At 41.6% G+C, this 26,546-nt stretch overlaps 1 protein-coding gene across 1 annotated transcript; it reads left to right on the top strand.

Moving 5' to 3' along the window:
• Window positions 1-1,956: 1,956 nt before the first annotated feature.
• LOC311505761 (dystrobrevin beta-like) lies at window positions 1,957-24,964 on the top strand (the record flags this gene model as incomplete). The annotated part of the gene is given in 18 exon segments (XM_084569507.1): window positions 1,957-2,023; window positions 2,248-2,328; window positions 2,457-2,670; window positions 4,960-5,045; window positions 5,309-5,463; window positions 5,557-5,662; window positions 6,824-6,990; window positions 9,119-9,243; window positions 15,818-15,892; window positions 18,988-19,019; window positions 19,022-19,049; window positions 19,051-19,144; window positions 20,018-20,106; window positions 20,499-20,612; window positions 22,477-22,573; window positions 22,875-22,895; window positions 24,340-24,499; window positions 24,673-24,964. Coding segments are annotated over 18 exon segments (1,806 nt in total). The 3' UTR covers window positions 24,768-24,964.
• Between the last annotated feature and the right edge of the window lie 1,582 nt (window positions 24,965-26,546).

Below are 26,546 nucleotides of genomic sequence, written 5' to 3'. Positions count from 1 at the left end.
TAATGAGAGTTGAAGATGATTCAGCTGCTCCAAAAACCAAGTGTTTCTCTCTCTTATTTTTGGATTTGAGAATAAATATTGTAAGATATCTTTAGCTGAAACCGTAATCATGATCATTATATCTACAGTTTCAGAGGAAGGTCCCTTTAAAGACCTTTGTTGGTGCCTGTGACCAGCAATAAGGCCCACTCAACACAAGTCAGAGCTTTAAGTTTGTGAGTGGAGAGAGGCTCTGTCATAACACAAGAGATCAGCGTGTAGAATAAAAGCAAAAAAAAAAACTACTCTCTGAACACAGAACATTGGCTTCTAAGGTCATGCTCTGCTGATCTGCAGATTTCTCCACCTCCGCAGTCACTAAACGCACCGTGTGAACGCGCATGTGATCCAGGCACGCTCGGTCCGAAGGGCCTCGCAGGGACGGCCGGGGCCTCGTCGCTCGTTGGCCGGCCCGTAATGTGCTCCGCGTCCGTCATCATTAAGCGGTTCCTCCTTTGCAGCTCAGTCGGTGTCATTAGCCCACAGGACGCAGTCACTGCCGAGCGCGATGTCATGGAGAATTATCATTTGCACGGACCACAGGCGCTGGAGTGCTCCCCCAGCCGGGCTCGCCAATATCTGTACAGGAGGAGCGAGAGGGGAAACAAAAGCACAAACTGAGAGTTAATGAAGTCCTTGAAGGGGGGAGAGAGGGAAGGTGTTAATTATTAAAAGTCAACTATGTTTCGTCAGCGAGGAATAGCGTATCTCTCACGGTAAAGACGTCCTGACTAACTTGTCAATGTGTCTTTGTCTTCACAGGGTCGACGTTCAGGGCTTCACTTTTGACATTCAGTCAGTGTCAGGTAAGTACGTTTGAAAATCCTCTCAGAGTCAAGCATGCAGTGCTGACACATTATGAGTTCTACGCCCTAACATTCACATAAGTGTCACATGTGATCTTACACAAATCTACTGATGCTTCATATTTATATCTTTATTAGATATGACTATTACAACTGGAGGTTCTTAAATCAAAATGTGCTTTCTGAAGGAGTGACTTCTACATGACACGTTTTGAAGAACAGATGAAGTGAGGAAACCTGTAGCTATTGTCTCAAAGGAGACTCTTTCAAAGCAAAAACAAGACATCAACTCATTTTTGAAGACACACTACTGCTAAAGTTCAAAATGCTCAGGAGACAACAGGACGATTTCTGCATTATTCCGCGGTCGGAACGTTTGAATATTAAATACTGAGTGTCAGCACATTTTAAAGAAATCGTTTGAAGTTTTGGACAGTGTGCTTACTCTTGGCAGGATCATTGTTAACCGGCTAGCTGCAGGTTTTTTGTGTGTGTGTGCCGATTAACTTAAAACAATAACATGTTAATAATATGAGCTTTAGAGCTAGCGGCTACCTGTTTCTAATCGTCACGCTAAGCTAAGCTAAGCAACTGCTAGCTGTAGCTTCATACTGATATGAGAGTCCATATACCTTCAGAAACCTCAAATATTCAACCAATGAAGCAGCCCGCGTGATGACTAACACAGACCTTGATGTAAACATAAAAGATAAAAGAAGACGTTTCATCCTTTTGATGCACCAGTACTCAAGAGTTCATCTGATTCAAGAATCACAACCGCATAACAGGTTGCTAATTATGTGTCCTCCTTTGATGAAGCAATGCACATTTTTCTTTTATAACAAAAAATGTATGTATCTGTTGCACAGTATATATGTATTGAATTGAAATCCTTCTCACTTGTATATATGTATTGAATTGAAATCCTTCTCACTTGTATATATGTATTGAATTGAAATCCTTCTCACTTGTATATATGTATTGAATAGAAATCCTTCTCACTTGCCCCTTAACTCTGGACAGTGAGGGGAGCTGTGAGTTTTTACATTTCTAACCATGCTGCTGTGTGAACAGTAAGCGCTGCATGCTCTGCTGTTTGCTGTGCCACAGAATGATCGAGGAAGGCAGTAAACGAGGCAAGGCCATGGTGGAGAAGAGACAGCTCTTCATGGAAATGAGTGAGTGGAGTCGACTGAGAGAAAATCTCTCTTCACCACAACACAGTTAGTTTTTTGACCGGCGCAGGAGATGCGTGGATCCCTCACACTAGTATAATTCCTCCCACGCAAGCACAGTTTTAAATCTACCGTCAGTGCGCCTGCTTGTGTTTGGAAAGAGTTTAACTAATGTGTTTATTGAAGGTCCGTTGAGCATATATAATGTTTCTGGATTTGTTTTTCAGGAGCTCAAAACTTTGACGTTATCAGACTGTCAACTTATAGAACCGCCTGCAAGCTGCGGTTTGTGCAGAAGAGATGCAACCGTAAGTACATTCGTAAAGATTATCTCCTCTTTTCAGCTGTTATGACGCCGGCGGGAGCATTTGTTCAAACTTGAATAGAGACCTAATTGATTACACTCTGTCTGTTTGGCCCACCTCCTCCCTGGCAGTTCATCTAGTGGATGTCTGGAACATGATCGAAGCCTTTCGCGACAACGGGCTCAACACATTGGACCACAACGCTGAGATCAATGTGTCGCGGCTGGAGACTATTCTGTCTTCCATCTACTACCAACTCAACAAGCGGCTGCCCACCACACACCAGATCAATGTGGAGCAGTCCATTGGGCTGCTGCTCAACTTCATGGTGGCCACTTACGACAGGTACGAGCACAGAGGAAGGAAACAGGGACATAAAGCATCAAGGGAACAAGTGTTAAGATAAAGAGCCTGGGTCTGACAGGTCCCTAAAGTCAGCATTGATTATACTTTCTGTATAATCTGACAGGATAGAATAGGTGCACATAATATGACGGACACATAAACTTGATATCAAAGAACTACAAAAAGCCAACTATGACATTGCCCATATCTTGGCCAAAACGTTGCACTTGAATGCACCGCAAAAACTGCAACTAATGTCTGTACAGTCTACATCTCATTTGCATCTACGTATACCGTGTAGTCTATATTCGTCATTCACATTTTGTTTAGTACACTGTTGAAACATGGAAACAATCCAGCAACAAACCGCAACAGCCAACCATCACAGCTACTCAAATCTGGCAACTATGAGTCATTCGTTGACGGAAGATGTAGCGCATCTCTACTGCACAAGTTGTGCACAATCAGGGCAAAGAAGAAAAGCACACGTACACACGGTCTTGGGAAAAGTAAATAAATGCACTTTGGGTTCATTTCAAATCAGCATTAAAAAGTAATTAGACAAGCCGCCAAAATGATCCCAAACCAGCCAAAATTTCGTTAAAAAAAAAACGCCCAATCTGGCAACACTGAAGGTTGGCTGTAAGAAGCTAGGCAGCTATAAACCGTATTACAGAGCTGGCCTCTCGTGAATCTGGCTGATCAGTTGGTTCATTCATTATATCATCTCTGAATGCCCAGATGTGATGGCGAAGAGGTAAACCAACACTTCTTTCACTGGTCCTCTAAACCGATTAGCCAATCAGAGACATCTCTCTGGACGCCTGAATTTGCTAAAAAAGCCCCAGACTGGAGCCCGTTTAGTGGCAAAAGCGCTGGATACGCCGCTAAACTAGTTAAGACTCTTACTGATGGCCTGACGCAGCTTACCGTCAGCTTGGTGTATCGCAGCACTAACGTGAAGGAAGCACAAGTGTGAAGCCGCTTCATTTCCAGGATCTTAAACAGACACAGGCTAGAGACCTTTGGGTGGAATGTCAAAATAGAAAATAAGCACAGGAGCACGGCGATGACACTTGAGCACAGCTAAGTTGAGGCTTGTTTCTACGCAAGTTTACATAAATTTGTCAATTCTAACTGACTGAGTGATCACATGTTGGACTGACTTCATGCTGCAAGAACACTCCCATCTAGAGGATTATGTCCATATTGTCTCCATATCTTGTAACCAGTCTTATTACTATTATATAGTGGACTAGGGGTCAATAACCAAGACATTTATACACTGTTATCAGCTTATATGTCTAGATCCATCCTTCAGTGATTGTCTGACACAAGTAAGACTCTCTTAAAGTTTATTTTAATGGATCAACTCAAGGAATTAACTTATTTAAGGACATTTTTACTTTTTAAGAAATGCTTAAGGGAATTATATAACTGTAAAACGCAACGTTAGCATTTTATTTTCAAAGACAAAGACCTTCTCCAGGCTGCTAGAAAAAAAAAATACTGTGTATAATTTAATTATCCAAATAATTCATTTAAAAGGTTTTGGGCCTCAGAAATCTTGGCAGTAAGCTGACTTATTTAGTACGGAAATAAAAGTGTGCTGTGTTAAATTTTTGAAAAAAAAAAATAAAGAACTCAGCTGCAGTAACTCGGCTGATGTTTTACTGTATCTCCCTCCTCTTTAATGACTGCTCCGCGCTCAAGGGCCCAGACACTGTGCATCCTGGAGCAGAGAGGTTTACTATTGACCGTAAAGCTCTCTCTCATTATTGTACGTTGTGCGCTCAAATTGATTGGCTGCTTGCCCCCCCCCGTCCATTCATGGACTCGTTCAATTGGTTTACTTTTATCTGCAAGGCCACTCTGGTCCCGCGCTCTTCTTATTCATGCCCGCCGTATCTCAGGGAAACTGTGGAAATGGCTGACTGCGATCACAGGAAGCGGTCTGGCTATCTGTCCCTTAGGTCCAAACTGAATTAGGCAGGAGAGGTTTCATGCACTCCGTTAGCTCTGCTCGGAAGCAAGAGCTAAATGAATCTAAAGCTAAACAGCCGGTCCCTCTTGGCGAGTTACAAAGACTTGAAGAAGAATGTGAGCCTAATAATGACCTGCACTTCCATGTTTACTGTGAGTTAAGGCTTAGATAATGACTTTTGACATTTAATGTACTAATGGATGCAACATTAATGTCCTTCCAGTCTATTTGTTTTTAATAAAACACGTAAAATGTGACCGTAAAAAGATGTACTGATTAAACACCACTTTTCTTTCCACTTGCAGTGAAAGCCATGGGAAGCTGACCGTTTTCTCAATGAAAGCAATGCTGGCAACAATGTGTGGCGGGAAAATTGTGGACAAACTACGCTGTAAGTACAAATTACACATGTGGGAAAACGTTTTCTAAAAGGCAATCTAAAGGTTTTCATGTAGTTGCTCAGATTAAACACACAGGGGCACTGTTGGAGCGCACATGCAAGATTCGTTTAATATAAATGCACATGTATTAACTCTCTGCTGAGTGTACGCTCTGAGGATCAATAGTGTTTGCTCACATAAATGTCAGAAGCCCCTTTGCACCCTGTTTTTTTTTTTTTGCTGAGAACAAAGCCTGACATTTGGCGTCTCTCAGATATTTTCTCACAGATCTCCGACTCGAGCGGGGTCATGGTGTTTGCCAAGTTTGATCAGTTCCTCCGGGAGGTGCTGAAACTCCCCACGGCCGTGTTCGAGGGTCCATCGTTTGGGTACACGGAGCATTCGGTCCGGACGTGCTTCCCTCAGCAGGTAGGAGGAAGACACTGAACAGCTCACTTTTTAAACCCTTGTTCTTGTCCGTGGAGGACTTTTAACAAACTGAATGTGTGCGTTTGTATCTAGAAGAAGATCATGCTGAACACGTTTTTGGATGTGTTGATGGCAGATCCTCCTCCTCAGTGTCTCGTATGGCTGCCACTCATGCACCGACTTGCTAATGTTGAAAATGGTAAGTAGTTAGGGTAACACGTACGTCTGCGTTATCTCAGGGGTTTACAGAAAGAGTCTGAAGAAGCTCAGATAGTTAGAAGTTAAGATTTTAGTCACCATAATGAGCAAACTGCCAGATACACAATCTATCTGTATGTACTGGAATAGTTGGTGCACAAAGAGAGAACTGAGGCATAAAAGTTTCTGCTGCCCTCACTAAACTGTGTTTAAAACATCTAATTTCAAATCATTTTGATTGAAGAGAGAAAGAAGGAAACTTGACAGATGGTTCTGTGGTAAAGAGAGACTGTAGGGGGGAAGATTACAAGTAAAACTTCAGCTTCGTAGTAAAGTACAGAACACGAAACTACTGTATTTATTTAGTTTAGCTAGTTAACGTTAAGTCTGGAGTCGTTTCCTTCGGGTTTCGACCAAGTCTCTTTAGATAATTGTAAATCTCCATGGTCTAAAAATCAAGAGTACAAACATCTGGTTTTAAAAAGTGCCGTTTCCTCCATCAGGTTAAAGTCAGTACAGATCAGGTTAGCGACCAGTGTGTGTGGAGAGGCTTTGGCGAGGAGAGAAAGAGAGATATGCTTTTAGGAGCAATAGGAAAAACAACGCAAGCACAACGTTGTTTGAGACGTGCAGAAATATTTCCGACTCGTTATGAGACCATGGCGGAGTAAATCAGAGCCAGGGCGGGCCGTCTCCCCACCAGTCTTTTAGAGCTGAAGAAGCCACTTGGATGAGCACTGCAGTGTTATATATTACATTATTAGACTGGTAATGTTGTGGCTGGTCAAAGTGGAACTAGTTTTATCTACTTTAGACACAGTTTATAGTTCAGGTCAATGGTTACCAGTCAAAATCTGAGGGTCTGAGAGATGCTTGATGAGCTATGGAAAGAAATACAGTTCTGCAACTTTAGTGTGGATTTACATTTAGCCGTTTAAATTAAGCATTTACGTGCAGAGAGAAAAGGATATGTCTCTTTAACCAACACGCCAAAATGTTGGTGAACCACTAGTTTAATGTAAAAACATAGTGAAAATATAAAGATGGATATATGTAAGGTCCACCAGGTTGTCTGCCTAAAATTAACGGCACACAGAGGCTTTTTTGAGCAAAAGAGATGTCACCGCTCTGATAGAAAACCCTCCTTTGTTTCACCGCTCAGTCTTCCATCCGGTGGAATGTTCTTATTGCCGGAGCGAGAGCATGATGGGTTTCCGGTATCGGTGCCAACAGTGCCATGGCTACCAGCTCTGCCAGAGCTGCTTCTGGCGCGGCCATGCCAATGGTCCCCATAGCAACCAGCACCAGATGAAGGAGCACTCGTCTTGGGTAAGGCAGAGGCTCTTATCACTCTCCCATTTCACATGTCGTAGTCCCACTCTCTAAACAGTCCTAAAGTCAATATCTCTCTGAGTGTGTGCAGTGATTTTACAACGTAGTAACCGTGTCCCTACATTTCCTGCAAAGTCATCCAAGAGGGGATTTTATGAGGACTTACTCATTTTGACTAACGAAATGGTATTGACTGAGTTCGCTGTGTTGCCGCATTCCCCCCCAAAGCTCAATCATTCTGTTATAAATTGAAACAAGGGAAGTCGCAGCCGCCGGATCCCAAATCCATTTTCTATCCCAATTGAATTCTGCGGAGAGAAAAATGACTTCTCGTGTAGCCTCGGGACAAGAATGACATGCCTGAGCACATCAAACAGAAAGCACTCTGTGATAGGAAAGACATTCATGATATTTATCACACAGGTTACGTGGATAAATCTGTCCTGAAGGAAATCTGGTATATCTCTGACGTTGTTTTTACACTATTTAGTTTCTATCTCTCAAAACATCCTGTAATGGTTTGGGCATTTTGCAGCTTTGTATCAGTGCACCTCTGTCCTGATTAGTTGGTAATATTAGACTATTAGCCCTTCAGAAGCTTCCATTTACACAATATGTACTTTTTTATTGTGTGTCATTGTAAAATGAGGCTATTTGTTTAATTTCTTGTCACACGTCTCATTCCAAACAAATTCAGAGTAAAAATTCATGTCAATTACATCCTTTAATTCCCACAAAAGAAAAATGTAGTATTTATATGACATATTCAACTAGTTATGCAAATTAAGTCATCAATTAAGTAAACAACTAGGGACTGGAGCCTATCCCAGCTGTCACTGGGCAAAAACCGGGGTACACCCTAGGACAGGTCAACAGTCTATCGCAGAGCTAACACAGAGAGAGACAGACAACTACACTCACACCTACGGCCAATGTAGAATCACCAATTAACCTAACCACCACACCTGTGATGTGATGACATGTTTAAATCTTTAAAAAGCTGGTTAAAAAGTGAATGGGAATAGTTATGGTAGCAAACTAACGTTTTCCTCTTGACGACAGGATAAAAAACCTTTAAACCCTTCAGTTAACATTTCCTAAATAATAGCATTTGCCGCAACAATCATGCTGCCTTAAAGTTCCCATGGAATCAAAATTGATGTTCAAGTAATTTTATGATTTGTCTTACACTATTTGCTAGTGTGTGACTTAAAATTAATTAGTTTTGTAGGTTTTCATAATGGTATAATAATAATGCTTAAAAATGTTAATGAGTCATCTTGCACTCAGGGGCGTGTATGAATCCAATGAGACACTCCCTCAGATTTTCATGTCCCTCCCTCAACCTCTTCCGAGCAGACCAGACTTTCTGTCAGGGGTGGGGGGGCTCCCTAGCTTTCTGTTATTACCAGAAACATGTACAATAACATGTAAATGCAAATAGCACTCTAGTTGTTTCATGGGAACTTTAATGAATCACTTTTTTAACACGCCAAAAATAAATTCATAATGGTTCAAATTAGGGAAACTGAAATTGTTATGTTCAGTGACTTTAACTAAAACGCATATACATCGTAAAACTGTATAGTTATGCCACGTAAGGCCATATTTGACCATTTAGAAGTGGCTTAATAGTTAAATAAGTACGGACTCACATCATCCTCAAATCATCATAAACCTAAATTTAATGAACGTGTTATATTTTTATATCGTCACACTTTAACCCTTATACTAACTAACTAACTAACACTGTAATCATACAACCCTCTACAGTTGTCTGATGTTGGAGCACTCATGGGTAATTGTTCACATTTCCCTCCTACATCCCGCGTGACATGACTGCAGCATAATTGTCAAATTATTTTGCAGTTAAGTGGCTGGAGGGCAGTTTGGGTTGCAGCAGCCAATAAAATTGATAGTGGTCTAGCAGACAGAGGCCATTTCCTGAGTACGCAGAAACTACTGCTGATCCCCACTTTTATCACAGCAAACGAATAGTTGACCTAGTTGTGTGAGTGTGGCTTCTGAAGCAGCCTACTACGGTTTCTACTTCACCAACACAATGACAGCAGTTGATGTAACAGGCAAGCTGACGGGTGATCTGTTTGTCCCGTTCGCCTCGCAGAAGTCTCCGGCCAAAAAGCTGAGCCACGCAATCAGTAAATCTCTGGGCTGCGTACCCATCGGAGAGCCGCCACATCCTGTGTTCCCCGAGCAGGCCGAGAGACCACAGGAACTCACCCACACTGTGTAAGTGACACTCCCAGTGCATTTCTTACCACTGTCTGTTCCATTACTGAGGGAAGCCCAACTGGTTTGTTGATTAACAGCATCGCAAGGCCCAGTGTGCTCATGATCTATAGTCTGTTCGCGTCATGTAACTGCCTCCATCTTTCCATTTCGCTGTCACCGCATGACTGATAGCGCGGCTTCTCTGGAAGGTGTCAACCCCGTGATTATTTGCTAACGTGGAAATGCTGATATACTACGAAGGCTCAGCGGCTTGCTGCCGTTAACTGTGCAGTCATCCTCATCAGTCTGTTGGCAATGAAACATGGACGGCGGTATAAATCTCACATTCCAGGCTTTGAGGCTCCTGGAAGTCATTATAGGAAATGCATTATATTCTGCTGCTGTCGTAAACCCTGCACACTCATTTACATTTCAGTTGAAAAATAGTACAATTTCCATAATCAATTCCACTACCAGGACACAGCCACAGAGGCCACATCACAACAACCACTTCTTATTTTTTTAATCATCATGACTGCATTACAACTATGTCAAAATCTCATAATGTTTCAGATTTTAAAAATAGTGATTTGGGATTTTGCTTGTTCATGGCATTAATGGGATCACAGCAAATCTCCCAAGTTTCTCGTTTGAGCTTTCAACACGTCCCATGGCACATTTCACAACAAAATCCTGCATCGTATTCCAGTCACGACCATAAATCTAAGCTGTCTGTATACGCTTTTGCTGCTGGCAAGTGTCAGTGAGTAATTGATAGTGAGCTGTATCATCGGGGCAGAGAGTGAATGCCGTGAAAATAGACACACCGTAAACACATTCGCATGATGCTCTGTTTTAACATCATCTCTGGATCTCACATGCAGTCTCTGCCCGCTGGCGGTAGGGTTTTTTATTTATTTATTTATTTATTTTTTCTGCATTGTGCCCAAACTTATGCATTTAAGATGAAGTTGGCATTTGCATAAATTTACAATTCACCACAACGAGGAGAATCAGCCGTCGACCCGGATGTTTTCCTCCAACTGAGAGATGAGGCGATTGGATTAGTCCGCCCAGTATAGGCCATGTAGCATGAAATTACATCACGCAAGGAGATTAATACTGATAAAAATAAAATTTGTGGCTAAAACTGTTTTGGATTATGCCTCTCTCCAGTGCCCCTAGCAAGTAGCAATCCTTTCTCTTTTTCTATGATGCTGATTATTTTAGACGATAGACGGCCTTAGAAAATGGACAGTCCAGCTCGGCCTCGTGTTTATTTTAGACTTTAACATTGAAGCCCTTTTGAGGTAATTCTTGATTTTTTGCTTCTATAAAAAGACATATTTTTGCAGAGGGATGTGACGTACAATGATTAAAGCGTTGTATATAAGTACGGGGCTAATGAAATTGAACTTGATTATTTCTGTTTTCACGCTTCTTCAACCTTTTGACATAGTAGGTTTTACATCAAGCTTGTGCATCACAGTGTATTGTATGGTTAAACCAGGAGTCCACTATCACTCTGGCTTACAACAAAGCAAGGCTAATTGGGGTCCCCGGTAATGTCTCAGACCTCTTCTACCAAAGAAAAATTTACCCTCTAAGCTTTTCTGCTGGTTTCCTTAAACTCTTGTAACTCAAACAGTTTAAATTTCACACAAAAATATATTCCAAAGTAAAAAATTCAAATTCACAATACAAATAAACCTCATTCTTTATATTAAAGTTAAAGCCACAGTGCAGGACTTTTGCATATACTGTAAATTATTGTTTGTTACATATCAAGCCCATGCTTTTCATATCTACCATCAATGGTAGTTTTGCCAGCACTGAAGAGGGGAGCGCCAGTAGTGATGGAGACAGAGCAGCTAGCCAACTAGGAGCAACTAGGAGTATGGTGGTAGAAGAAAGGTCACAGTTGTAACCAAGGTTCTATGAATTCTCTGTCTCTGGCGGTCAAGAATAACAGAGAATCTAAGAAGAAGAAAAGTTTCTGACGCTCCAGATAAAAGAGGTGGACAACATGGATTACAATTGGTGTGGCTTTTCTTTGTTAGAGACCACTGAAAGAAGAGAGTAGGGACTGTAGACTGTAGATGTCATATGTGAGCATATAAAAGTGTAATTACTCTCACTGCCAGAGGGTGGCGACAAAGATTCTGTACTGTCCCTTTAAAATATTACATAGTAAAATGGTGTTTGCACGTTGCATCAGTGTTATAAATCTACTAGCACATCATTTTCCTTATAAGGCTTCCACCTCTGGTCATCTGACGCACCTATAAAGATAAATATAGATATCTGTGATTCGTCTACAGTGAAAGTTTTTGGTTAGAAATTCCAGGAACTTCTCGCGTTCTCCTTTAGGACCGTTACGGACAAAGTGCATTCTCATGCTCTCGCTGATGGCATTTCAAGGTTTGTGACACCGTGTGTGCATGTTCGCTGACTTTTAGGATAATGGATCTGACTTTTAACCCCTGTTACTTGTCTGCACGTCTTTCAGTCTCTATTGTTATATGTGACGCAGGGGGAAGGTATTTATAAAAAGGTCCTTGGCATTCGTGATGGAAAAGAATAACACAAAAAAAACCTCCAACAATTTTTTTTGTTCCTGAAGCATTTATATTTTTATTTGAGTGTGGTGACGAAGCTGCGCCTCTCATCAACCGTGCAGTGAAAGGATGTTTTCAAACCTGACAACCCTTCAAAGTATCTATTCATCAGAGGCTTCCATTTTCAGTTTTGGTTCAGATTTAATGCGTCCATATTTACCCGTGCCTGTCTTCAAAATGACAGACAGGTAAAATGGCAAATTAACAGGCTTATATATATTTTTTTTTATATTATTCACACGCAAAGAAGAAATATTTTTAGTAGTTTTATATGAATCACAGTATGCGATTTAGGATGAGAAGATTGACACCACACTCGTATATGTTACATAGCAAGCAGATGTTAGCTTAGCTTAGCACAAGGACTAGTTAACAACTATTAGCCTTGTTCTGTATGTCTAAAGCTAATTAGCGTGTTGTAGTGTAAAATTAGAAGTTTGTGGGCATGAATAGATAAATACTATAACTATCTCCATTAAATATGAAGCTACAGCTACGAGACTTAGCCTAGTATAAAGAGAGGAAATGAAGGACCAGTTAGCCTTGTTCCATCTGAAAGTAACACCAGCACCACTTACGCTAATTAGCATGTTATATCTGAGGTGTTTTATAATCTGTAAATTAAATTAAAGCTATGATTTGTGGTTATACTGCAGCATCTACTTCCTATTAAGTTGAACTACTCGTTTAACATCCTCAGCAGTTGTGAGGGAGAAGAAGCGTCACTGATGGCATGATTCCCATTTGTTAATGGTCAATTTTAAAGAAATTATGTCTGAATATGGTAATTATCAGCACTCTATTCCCATTTCCAACCTTGGCCACAGAAATCTTCCCTCCGACTGGATCCCTCAGATAATTAGTCACAGGAAACCTGCCAAGACTCCAGTTTTATTCAACGCTGACTTCCTTTTATTCACGATACATAAGACTGAAAGAAATGCACTGATGGAATTCAGAAACTAGTGCAGCTACTTGCCAATCCCGATGAATGTTATCTGTGAGGAGGTGTTATTTCATATTTTAAACTCGGAGACATCCATCAGGGTGATCTCTCAGGTGTGTGTGTGTGTGTATGTGAGGGCTGACGAAGCCTCTGTGAGTGAGTAATAATGGCAGAATCAGGGTAGAGCGTCAGGTTTGATCACAAAGCCCAAATCGAACGGACACGAGTCTCCCGAGACGTCCAAACCCTCACGTCGCCTTGAGATAAAGTGCCGCTATTCTGATACTGTTTTTGAAATATTTACTGGCGTCTAAAAGCAAAGACTAACAGTGAGCTGAGCTGTGAATTTTTCTCTCCACTCAAACTGTCAGCAGGATTCTTGGGGATTTGTGTTTTTTTGCAGAGGAGTTATAGGTTTGGAATGCTCTGTCTGTCTCAGAAACTTTAAATCTAGGATACGGCTTCTTACCTTCAGACTTAGCACTGCGTCTGCCAAAAGACTTTAAGCACCAAAAGAGTCGAAAATAGGCATCTCACCATGCTTTGCATTAATGTGGAATACACAGCGTGGCTTCATATTCTCAGTGCCATGATTAATATTTAGTAAGCAATTTTCCTCTGTCTATATAATCCCTACAAATCCATTAATATTTTAAAATGCTTTCTCTTTTTAATGTCATCTTTTTTTTTTTTACTCTCTGGGTCAATGCAAAACTCGACAATGTCATTAAAACGGAGAGAAGGGGCATGTAATTCACTTTTCCAAGAGCCTTTGTGGCTTTTATGCCCGAGGTTCTGATAGCCTCGCGGGGAAATAGGAGCGCCGTTGCCAGCAAGAGAGGATGCCTCATGCTTGCATATTATTTTTAGCCGGCTGAGGGCGATTGAAGGCAGCCGTGCATCCGCCGTTGTCAGAAATAAGGTGAATGTGCCGCCAGACTTAATTTTCCTGCCAAGTACAAGGAACGGGCAGTACATTGTCATTCACTGCACGCAGGTAACACGAGGCTTAGCGCATTGCAGACTTTGATCTCTTAGTTCCTAAATGTTGTGTCGGTTCACTCCTATTTGACCTCTGAGAAAACGTCTGGCCTGTGTGCCCCTTAATCAGCGTTTATTCAGTCAGTGAAGCACAGGGCTGCAGACACTGATGTGAATAAATGCCTGTTAGCTTTCATCCATATATTTTGGAGGAAAATGAAAGACCGCTTCTCTTTTGCATAAGCTCTTTTTTATTGCCGCTCCACGGGAGTTATATTGCAATATCAAAAAGGGCTGATGATTATTTATAGAAGGCTAGCTGTGAAGAGCTTTGACTTACGTAACTCACTGAAGGTAACTGGAATATATGCAAATGCAATTATAGTCCGAGACCGAAAAAAGTGGCCGGTTCGTCGTTTGACGACTTTCTGCTGATGGGACGGGAGAAGATTTGTGCTTTTTTTAGCAACTGAGCTGGTATTTTTGAGTGAAATGGCATTTCCCTAATTTACAGTGAGAGAAAGAGAGGTGAAAAGACAGAGTTGGGGCAGAGAGAGAGAGAGGGAGAGACAAGAGAGGAGAGAGAGAGGAGACAGAGAAAGAGAGAGAGCATATACGTCGTCATAAAGTCATGTGACCTCCGAGTTTCCTTGGAGACAGCAGCAGTGTAGTACATTGAGATGCTCGCCTGCTCAGTTGAGGGCAGATTAGGCATCTGGCAACAGCAGCGGTTGGATGTATTTTGCCAGCCGGGCAGGTGCTTTCTCTCCTCACAGAGGTAAGTGAGAAGCCTGGTGTGTCTCAGCTTTCCGTCTGGAGCGGTTTCTTGTAAATGTAATGAGCGCTGAATGGAAGGTAAACATTCTGCAGATGGACCGGAGTTTGTGCACGCAGTCCGTGACGGAGGCTAGAGGGTAGCATGTGCAGATCTGAGTTGTCATCTTGTTGCGTGAAACGTGAATTAAAAGCGCGGCAATTGTGCAGACGTCCTTAGAAACATAAATTAGGACTGCTGAATTACTCACGGTTTTCTTTTGAGGCAAGTCTTGTGGGAAATGTAAAATGAACAAATAATGTCTCTTTAAAAATAACATGCTAAACCTCCTTTTGTATCCACATTAATGCGGGAAACAAGTACTCTATTCTGTAAACAGCTGTTATTCTGCTCTAATTTTATTTAGTAATATAAAGAAAAGCCTACATCTGCTGTTGAAGCACTTTGTGGCACAAAAAAAAAAACGAGGCTCTCACTGGCTCATGCTGATAACAGTATTTTGTACAATGTGGATATAAATAGTTTGATTTGGCCAAAAAAAAAAAAAAAATGCTGATTGGACAAATAAGGATAGCAGAGTACAGTGCTCCACTGTGCTCTGCCTTTTATGTGATAATGAGAGCTTTAAATAAAGCAGTCAGAATAAATCAGGGCTGATAAGCACGGAGAGATGCTGCGTTCAGATTCAAGAGGCGCAACTACAGATGCATGGAAATCAAGTGCCGCCGTGAGTGGCTGCTATTTTCTGTGTGAGAGCACCTGAGATGTGCAGAGTTATATTTTGATCCGATAATGAGACTCCGGGGTCCGGGGGCTCCGGGCTCCGACGAGCTCGCCGGCTGATTCAGCCGCCAGATGGACCCCATTGCCTTGTTTACCCTCACAAATTACCTCCCGCAATGTCACCTTTCCTAGTTTTTCACAGACTTCCAGTTTAATTAGATTTCTTGTCTGCTGCTGTTGTTGCTCTCGCTCATGTTAATTAGGTTTTAAGCTAATAGCCTAAAAACATCTGAATTGCTGTTCCCGGAAAAGTCAATTATTTCGTACCAATTCTAAGTCAGCCGGAGTACAACATGTTGTTTATTTTAGCTTGTAATGATCCCCCTGCCTCTTTTCTTACCCTCTTTGGTAAAGTTGGATTAAACTGAAGTCAGGATCGCTGATTCATGATTATTAATAAAATGCAAATGGCCTCTCCTCCATTCCCTGGTGACAAGCCCCACAGGCTTCTGCAGTGTAGCATTAAAGACCTCTAATCTTGTCTTTTAGTCAGCCGAAACCAGCGGCCAACAACATGAACGACACAATGCTCATGTCCTCTGGGGCACCTACTCCTACCAAAAGGTAAGCAACCCCCCCCCCAGGCTTAATGTCTTTTATTCCTTCTATTACATCTTTAGAGGTGGCAAAATGTCACTTAACCTTACACGCACACTGAAAACAGGCTATTTTAATCATACAGAATTCGGCGTGTGCTCAGACTGGGTGAGAGGTTCTCTATCATCAGTGGCAATAACAAGAACAGCGCGGCAAATCATACTACAGATGTTATTTGTTCGTTAACACTTGACACACATTTTTTTTTTTTTTGCATCCGAGCAGCATGCCCTTGTGAGTGTATTTTTAGAGCGGAATTTGTTACGCTGTCATGAAGAATATGTGTGCGCTCCTACTTAAAGGGCTGATTTGACAAACAGATTATGATAGAACTGGAGCCTCATCGTGTAAGCAGATAGCTGGCGAGGGCTCCGTGAAAGCAGCCTAATTGTCCTCTCATTTCAGCCCCTGCTCGGTGAAAGGCCACCTCTTTTATTATTATTATTATTTACTCACAGTGCTAATGAACCATTGTGGTCATGAATTCAATAATGGAGAGCACTCTGCGTGGAGCCGTAATGTATCTGTAGGTCTGTGCGGCGTGAATTTTCCTTTTGTGTACAGTATCTCTCTGACACATCTTTCCGGCAATTTGTTGTTTGCGAGACGGGACTGCTGAGGGACTAAAGACTGCCCGAAGCACATTAGTAGGGAAGATGCATCGCTGTCCGGTGTGCAGACAGAATGGAAGTGTGCATATCAACCCTGTTTAACAGCGGGTGCTTGATTGAAATCCAGACAAAGACTGTGGTTTAGAATTCAGAAAGGGCTTGAATGATTGAATGCTTTTTTCCACTCGTGCTCCTTCGGGCCAAGCTATCATACAGTACTACACCAAGGACCAGCTGAAGGGCAACATGTACACTGCAAAAACAAATGTCCAGCAATGTGCAACCTTTTACATGTGCGGCCACTAGTTTTAAAGAAGAAACTGTCATTCAATTTGGAAGAAAAACAGATTATTTAACTCTGCTAAAAGCAATCAACACTAGATTACATTCTGTGTGGAGATGGACATTTTGTGCAGTGCAGTCTTGTCTCAGAGGGCCGACAGTATCAAGATTAGAGCAGGAAGCTGACAAGACAGGGACACCCGAGGCTGTAAACGATGCCTCGCATCCAGACTCGTGGAGGTCAGTGGAAGAAACCACGTGCCGCATGTACAAGAGGCGGGCGACGCTCTCCCGAGGTTTGTTTCACTGTGGCAGTAATGAAGAAGCCTGATAACCTTTTTCTTGACATTTGGCTCCGTGAGTCAGAGCTGCTTTGGGAAGATGTCATGCACCAAGGATGCTGTTGCCTCGGAGGGGTCATAACAACTACAAAGCTACCATTTTTAGGGCAGAAATTGCGCATTAAGCCGGCGTGACACTTCCAAAATAGGTTGTGTCGAGTGTCAGTGTGGATACGCTGTGTGTGTGTAGATAAGGTGTTGAATGAGGAGGGAAGGAGCAGATTTCACTGAGGTTTGGAGGCAGAGAACTCAGGGCTTCTCTCCGTCTAACATTTGGACTGTAAATATTAATTTATTGTTATAATTACCTAGCTCTGACCTGCCTGCTTTCACACCAAGGGCTTATGAGTCAATGATGCGACTGCTGAATAATGCAAAGCCCCGTGTGGCTCTGCCTCAGTTCAAGAGCCCCAAACTGAATCATAGCACGAGTGCTGTCCTTGTGTGTTGACCCTTTCAGTTTCCATTTTTATCAGGAGAAAAGAAACTTCACTAGAAGATGTCAGGGCAGAGTGGAAGCTGAATGCACGCCTCCTTGTTGTGATTCCAGCCTCCATCACAGTCGGTTCTCTGATACTGTCTGCTCTGCTGACATGGCATCTGCTCCTACCCACATTGCCCTCTCTCCCTGAGGCAAACCACCACCACCACGCAATTTATTACCTGTTAGTCATAGAGAACCACGGCGCCACAGGATAAAGCTTTTAAAAAATGATAATCCCGGCTCGTGCTTAAAGAAATTTAACTCAGAGTAAACGTGACATCTGGCCGAATACGTGTCTAGATTAAAACATAACTTTACTGGACGACGAGACATGCTGAGACGATAACAGCATGATCATTTTCTGGTTTTCAGGGAAATGTTGTTGTGATAAAAGCTGCAGGAACAACGTTGTTTCATTCAGCTGGATAGACTCACAAATGAGTTAAGCTTTTATGAGCAGTAAACAAGCATAAATGTGGGAAAACAAAATTTTGGACACTGAAAAAACTGTTACAAAGTAGGGCCTCTCAAATTTAACTGCCTGATTATTAATGTATTACTTTAATCCAACAACAAACCTCAGTCTCTTCCTTTGCTTTAGCCGGAGGACGAGGGCAGTAAATTATTTAGAAAGTGTCCCACATTTTCCCACATTTTTTTGCTATCTTAAAACAAGCGCTTAGACTTGTTGGCGGCGTGATTTCAGTTTGTGTGAATGTTTTCTTGAGTCAAGTGACACTATCTGGAAACGTGGCGACTGATCCGCCGAGTATTTTAAGATATCATCACTGAAACAAGCGAGTTGGAGCTGAAGCAGCTAAAATTGTCTCATCACAGCTGCAGCTTTTTTTTCGTATCCGCTTTGGGAAAGATAAGATTTTAGTACGAATGTCGATTAGAAGGCCCGGTTTGTGCTGTGTTTTTAAGACGTGAACAGTGGAGCCTGCAAACGCAGCAGTTTTTTGAATCCAGACTGGGTCTAATGTTCTTAATCATCGCTAACTCTCCAGTCGGAGTTAGATAACACCATTTCAGCTCTGGTTCAGTTCTCACCGCCGACCGCCTGCGGGGAAAGAACAGCATATGTCCTGTCATCTGTCCACGCCACGTGCCACGCCCATGATCGTTTAAAGTGTCCTGACTTATTTGACACTTCCAGTCAGTGATAAATAGGCTGGAACGAGCATCATTTGGCATCCATCTCACTTCATTGTTATGACCAATTAACTCACACTGTCCATCAACACCGCAGTCAAAGCCAAGTATAATCAAGGTCACCTTTATTTTCATGCAAATTTTATTTTTATGTAATGATTTTACTTGCATAACAGCTTTTGACTTTAGAGTCAGTGTGGCTGCGTGTGTGCATGCGTGTGTGTGACGTGCCTGTCTGCCTTTGACTTTGGGCAGTGTTTTGGAGAGCCCCAGCCGGCTGGACGAAGAGCACAGACTCATCGCTCGATACGCAGCTCGCCTGGCAGCCGAGGCAGGAAACTCCACAGTGAGTATCTTGCAAGAGGCTCCACGGTGAGCTTTAGTCAAACCGCACTTCATGACCCGCATAAGCCGGAAATTAAACTAGGGACTCTGCTTCTCAGGGCATTTTATAGACTAAAACCGTTTGGGCATCATCTCCAGACATTTGTTTGTTTGTTGTCCTTAAAATTTGACTTCTTGTTGATCTGAAAACATCCTTCGTCAATGTGGAAGCAGCACGTGTGGTGTAATAACACTTTTCAAGCACCTACTTTGTGTATATACTGTACAATTAGTGTCAATCTGCTCACACTGCAGGCAAACAATCAGCCAAAAAGCATAATTTTAATAAAAAGTGAGTCAATAAGAATTTAAACTACCTCTGATTACATGCATGATTTGGAGGGAAGCTGTGCCGACTATTTATTTATTTTATTACATTATTCTCTTGCAAGAAAAATAATTCCAAAGAATGCTGAAAATGATCACGGCCACCTGACAGGCGCAGTGGGAATGCATTAGCGGGAACTTTATAAAGATCTAATGTTACACCCTCATGGTTATTCAAATAATAAAATGAATAAAAAATGAAAATGTTGCATTCATGTTGGATATTATAGTGAGAAACCCACAGAGAAAGTACATTTTAATGCCTAAAACAAAAAAAAAATATGATAAGTTAACTAGACTGGCGCTTCAGTTTGGATTTATTTAGATTTCTCTGTCGCTGCATTGTTTGGCTGCTTTGAAAGTGAGTTGTGGTGAACTAAAATGATTCCCCGTTTATGCAGAAACACAATAAGCCTCCAGCAGGGCGTCATTACCGGCCGTTGTGGTCGGAAGAAGAAAAACAGTTTTGTGTTTGGCTCTTCTTCTTTATGATAATTTTGTTTTTCAGCAACAGTGTCCTCCGACGGATCTGAGTTTCAACTTCGATGCCAATAAGCAACAGAGGCAGCTGATTGCAGAGCTGGAGAACAAAAACAGGTACGATGGGGGGAGACAAACCGCCGCGTCTTTCTTTTTTACCGGTTGTTTGGCTCGCTGGTTGGCAACGTCAGGAAACTAACTATGCTAGCTGAAATGTTGTATTGATGTCGAGTTTTAAGGCTTGAAAACTAAGGTGGCACTGTTACAGATTTAAAACCCAAACAATATAGAATAGCAATAGCATTAATGGAACATTTTATGAAAGATGCATATTTGATTCCATGCAGAGAGTTATTTATAGGATCAAATCCACTCATGTCTGTATGCCAACTGCAGAATTGCTTATCAAGCTCCTTACAAAGTTGTTTTAACTACAGCATGAGATATAACTACTATTATTACATGAGTAATAAACCTCACCTTTCACTGCTGCTGTCTGGCGCGTCCAGGGAGATCCTGCAGGAGATCCAGAGGCTGCGTTTGGAGCATGAACAGGCCTCACAGCCGACACCAGAAAAAGCCCAGCAGAACCCCACACTCCTGACCGAACTGAGGCTCCTCAGGTATTATTACTGCCACTACGCCACAGAGCATTTTCCTGCAAAACGAAGGGAGAGAACAGTCAAACCTTAAGCAACTCAAGCATAAACACAACACCGGCGTTGTTGTATTTCTTTGCGCTCAGCTCATTCGTCAAGTAGAACTAATGTCTTCCTAATTTCGGGAGGATGTTTTTGAATTAGCTTCGCCAGCAGCATGGACATTTGTCATGCTGGCAGGACACTGAGACCCCTGGGTCCAGTTCTTGGATGAGACTCACCCTGTTGCAGCACTTGTTGCCCCGAAGGACTCCTTGTTTGTCTGGTCTAGCCGGAATAATGAATCAAAAACAACGTTGAAGGTCAGCATTTGTGGCAAATTATTTAAGATTCTTTTAATATTTTATGGCATAAATAATGAACTACCTATCAACTCTGGTTAATAATTAATAGGTGACGTTAATTGCATTGTGTTTCCCAAAGTTTTACTCCCCACACAGACACCATTCAGCATGCTAGGATGTTGCTGTATATACATATACATACAGTATATATGACAAACTAGTATAAAAATGTTGTGAAACAAATTGGTTTGTATCACGGAAGGACACATTATTTATTTATCCAGTTTAATAATGCATGTTTAGAATGATTATTTAATAATTGTTTGAGCTGGTTTGTTTCAGTCCTCAGAGCAGACAGTATCATGTGGTAACTGTTTCATCAAACAGGGATCTGTGTTCGGGTGCTACGCCTCTGATATGTCATTTATTCAGACAGAGAACAGATGTTTACAGTCTGCAGACGTCTGCGAGTTTCTCATAGGATGACTTCAGACAGGCGGATGATTGCTTCAGTCTTTTGAAACAAACCACATTTACACACTGTGAACACCAGAGGGTGATAATACGTCGTAGCTGTCACAGCAAAGAGACAGCCACAGAGTCATTATCACTTGACAAGGGCCCAAAAATAACTGGGGGGCAGATTTTCTGATGCTAGATGAGCTGCGAAAAACAAAATAATTTAAATTTTAAGTTCATACCCTGTGAAGCCGAGCAGCTGCACTTTGTTTCTTACTTCTCTGCAGATTTAGCAGAGTTGTACTTCTGCTTGTGTTGTATTCCTGAAGAATAGCAGCTTCTTGCAGATAAGATATGGACTAATACATTAAAAAATTGTGTTAATTCTTTAGAGGCATTTTTGTGTCCAGTGAACCACAAGCACTGCTGGTTGGTTTACAGTATGTAGCCGGATAAATGTGGATAAAAAGGTTCCAATGCTCCAATAGTATAATCATAATCTTTCAGATAAAGTCCTTTTCATAGGGCAGCAAACTTAAATAGAGTAATCCTAAATTCATTGGATTATAAAGCAGATAAAACTGAATAAAAAGCTTGATATTACAGCACAGTCAAGAGAAAAAAGTAAGATAGACTGATGGCACACTGGAGACAGAGCATAGTGGAAAAAATAACTATTTATATGCATTATTTAACAGCAAGTTAAAACGCTAGAGTCAATTTAAATTTTTCTTGCAGACTGGATTTGACTCCCGGTCAAAGTAAAGTCAAGTGACTCAAGTAAAGTTTTTCAGAGCTGAGGGAACATTAGGCAGAAAACTGATCATACCAAAGGCTGTGTAATAGTTGCATTGGTGAACAAATACATAAAAGATAAATGTTATTATGCTATAGTGGAGCAGACAAAACAGTAATCCCCCTCACACAAAAACTGCTTCCTCTTTGCATCAATCTTTTATCTGCACTGCAAGAAACAAAAGCGAAGCACTCTGGAATTGGTTCTGATACTGCTCTACGTTTTGAAACTTGCACATATGCAACAACGTGCACATATGCAATTTCTTGCTTATCTCTTCCCTCCACAGACACAGGAAGGACGAGCTGGAGAGGCGCATGTCAGCCTTGCAAGAGAGCAGACGGGAGCTGATGGTGCAGCTGGAGGGACTCATGAGGCTGCTAAAGGTAAGGCCGTCGCCTGAAGATTTATCGAGAAGAAGTGGGACAATAAGACCCAGAGCAGACACAGTTAATGTCCTAAATCTGCCGTCGTTCCTTGCAGGTTCTAGCCGTGCGAATCTACCTTTCAAGGTTCATCGAAATGAAATTTGTTTAATACTTTGAAACCAAGACGCTGCACTTATCTCAAGTTGATGTGCATTGTGGTGCATGCAGAAATCCCTTTCTTCTTCTTCTTTCATTGCTTTAATTCTGTTGCTTTCACTCTCCTTGCTCTTTCTCTCTGCTTACCTTTGCTGGCTGATAGGATGAGGAGCAGAAGCAGGCTGTAAGTTGCCCTTAATTCAGTTTGCAAGGCTCAATACCTGAATCTAGTCACATCACTTAGTTTAATGCTTCTACAGTCCGTCCTTCACACAGATGTGATTGAAGGCAGTTGGGAAACTTGATAGGGTTCCACTATGTAACAGGGTTTACGCTAATCTAGTCATCAAATTCAGGCTCCCCCACCACTTCCTCTTTGAGAGACACAATCTTTTAAAAAAAAAAACTGAGACCAAACAAGTTGTCTTTTTCTTAGTCCAAATGCCAGGGACCTGTTCCTTTCATCGGCGTTAACAACCCTCTTTCTAATGTGACTGCAGTCTGGCTGGCCATCTGCTGCCTGGCTCGGAGCCATCAACCTGAGCCCGTAGAGACACACAGTGATCCTTTCTCTGTGAGATACAGCTCAGCACAGGCCCCCACGTGCACACATGGATCTCATTAACCTCCATGCAGTAAAGGTGCACTATACAGACAGAGTACAGCCAGCCAGTGTAGGATTACCATTTTTTTTTTCTATCCTATAAAGTGTAGTTTGTGTTTGTTCTCCCCATTAGGATTACGTTCTTTTGGTCACATCTGTGTCTGTGTTTGTTTTTAATAAAAGGCACCTTTAGAAGTAAAAAGGTCTTTTCTTAAAGCTGCAATCTGTGAATGCGAGACCGCATCGTTGAATGAATTGGCTTTGTTGGTGCAAAGACTTAAAATTTTGTCCCTCTCTATCAGAGACCTAGATTCCCTGAAGGTCTGCACACAGGGGACAATCTAGTATGTCATGAAACTAAGCAAATATCTTATGTAATTTAAAGAGGATGCCTTCTGTAGTAAAAACTGTGTGCTAGTCCCTTTACAGCTGTCAGGGTCAAACACGAGGACATGATGTAAAGTATATCGTGTTCTTATGGTCACTTAGTGTTTATTTACTTGTCCAAATCAGTTCATAAATGGGTTTTAAGCCCAACTGCTTGGAATTATAGTGATTTGTTAAAACAGACATTTTGGGAAATAGGATTTCTTACAGAAAGTTAGAAAGCTTGAGTATTGATATGGTAAATATGAAGCTAAATGTCAAAGTGTAAAAATTAGCAGTATTACTTGCATTATTTCTTGAAGATGTTTGTTGCGTCACCATCCATCACTGAATGAGGCAACCAAACGGCAATTTTGAGAAAGTAAAGTTGCACTTACAGAGCAACAAATGGATGTCTGAGGCGACGTTGCTGTGCAGAATCGAAAACCGTGCACAGCTAGTACCGTGTGATCTGTCACCCAAAAAGTATGCCTGCCACTTATCGTCAAAGGGAACAAAGCAGAGATCTTCAAGATTGCTATTTTGCCATTTGTTTTGAGACTTTTACCGTGTATATTGAGTAGACACCAAAGTTTGAAGGTTAGCTAATTTGCTGATGATACTCACGAATGTTTTTTTTTTTTTTAATCTGTTGCAGTCGCAGTCTGGTAGCTCCCCTCATTCTTCTCCCAGTCACGGTGCGGGCTGCTCCATGCCCATGCCCATACGCTCCACCTCGGCTGGGTCCACCCCAACACACACCCCGCAGGACTGCCTGGCGGGGGTGGGAGGGGACGTGCTGGAGGCCTTCGCTCAGGGTGAGTCTAAATCGACACCTGAAACAAACAGTATAAATTCAGTATAAACCCCAGACATAATGTGGAACATTTTAACTAATTAACGCTTAAAATGTTCTTGATTATCCAAATTATAATTCCCTGGTAATGCATTCATACAGTACTATCCATGTGCCCCCCGCCCCCCTCCCCAGGTGTACCTAGAAATCTTCGGAATGATCTTTTAGTTGCTGCTGACTCAATCACAAACACCATGTCATCGCTGGTGAAAGAGCTCCACTCAGGTTAGTCTAAACCACATGTTTTAAGCTTTGAGGCAGTTTTTTTTTTTCTCATCTGGATCATATTTTCTACTCTCCACCTTTCAAAGAGGAATTTCTTTCAATTTAACTAACTATCGCAGCTATGATATTTCACTTAATACATCTGAGACTTTACATGATGACGAAAAAGTGCTGACATTCTCTGGTTTTACTTTTTAAAGTAGATGACGGGGGAGATGAAGAGGAGACCAACATGAGGAACGGTGGAGACAGAGGCGAGTTTCGGTTCTTACTAATAAAGACATTGTTCCCTAATTGAAGCTGTCAGAGCAAGTCACAGCCACACAGTATAGAATATGGCCAAAACACAAACATGCAATATTTCCTTTATTTTCTTTTAGCTGATGCAGAATAAAGCACAAAAAGTAGGGAATATGATGAATTATTATTATTATTTTATACTGATGTAACATCTGTTAGGAGCCCAGGTTGCAGTGTTAGTATTTTACATGATATTATTAACATGATAATATTCGTTCAATTGCTTTGTTTTTAGAGATAACAAATAACAAGCTCATGTTCAGTGAGTCAATCCAGCTAAATTTCCTAATGGGTTAATTATTTCTTAGTTTTAAAGGACCCATGTGTAGGATTTAGTGACTCCTAGTGGTGAGGTTGCAGACTGCAACCAACTGAACACCCTTCCCTAACTCCTCCCTTTTCAGGGGTTTAGGAGATTGAACAATAGCCACCACTTTAATGTAAAAACCTGAAAGACCTTCCCTAGAGTCAGTGTTTGATTTTTCCGTTCTGGGTTACAGCAGAAACATGGCGGACTCAGTGGAAATGGACCTATACAGATATGAAGGCTTGATTCTAAGCTAACGGAAACATGTAATAGACATAATTCCTACACACAAAGTTATAGTGTGGTACATATAAATGATTGTTACATTCAAGCTCTTAATCTAATCAGTGCCAGATAAATCTCTCTGCATTTCACAGTATACAAGAGTTTTAAATCTGACATTATCTCATCGGTGCACCTGTAGCAATGCAACAGGCAATGACAGTTGGCCAGAGCGAAGGAAGGGAGCAACGCAGAGTAGCTTACAGCAATTTGATGTATGGTGGAAAACCTAGGGCGAGTCCAAGAAAAAACTTCCAGATAAAATCAACTTTAAGTTTAGAGGAAGGACTACAGTCTAAAATAGAAAGCAATCGATGTCAGGGACAAATATGTCATACGAACAAAGACACATAATTATTACACACATTTTTACATAATGGTAGCCATGAGAAAACAACTCAGCTATATTATCTGAGACATAATCTTCACTTAACAGGATGAACTAAATCATTCCAAACACAGCTGTTCTTGACTTCCGAACAATTGCCCTCAACTTGAGAAACTTAATTTCCTGAAGTACTCTCTACAACTATAGAAACAACAGCTGGTGCCAATAATGACGGGGCTGTTTCTTCATTTGCTGGACTGAAATGTGTTGGCCGCAGCTAAATATTTGCATGGTGCTTTTATCGGCCAATAACACACTTGTTTGGCTCTTTGTAATGGGCTACTGCTGCCATCCAAAAATAGCAGTGCAGTGTGGCACATTGCCTTAGAGTCATTTTTTACTAATTCGTCCAGGCTCTGCGGGCTGTCGGCAGCACTAAATATATTCTTCTGTTTGTGTATTCAGGCACAGTCAGAGTACACAAGCACTGAGGGATAGAGAGTACCATCCCATCCTGTAAGGACATACAGTCATCACCTGGGAAGACTCAGTAACAACAACAACAAC

Source organism: Chelon labrosus (assembly GCF_963514085.1).
Source record: "Chelon labrosus genome assembly, chromosome: 20".
Taxonomy (NCBI): Eukaryota; Metazoa; Chordata; class Actinopteri; order Mugiliformes; family Mugilidae; genus Chelon; species Chelon labrosus.
The sequence above is the reverse complement of the archived record's forward strand: the minus strand, read 5'-3'. Positions and strand labels throughout refer to the sequence as shown.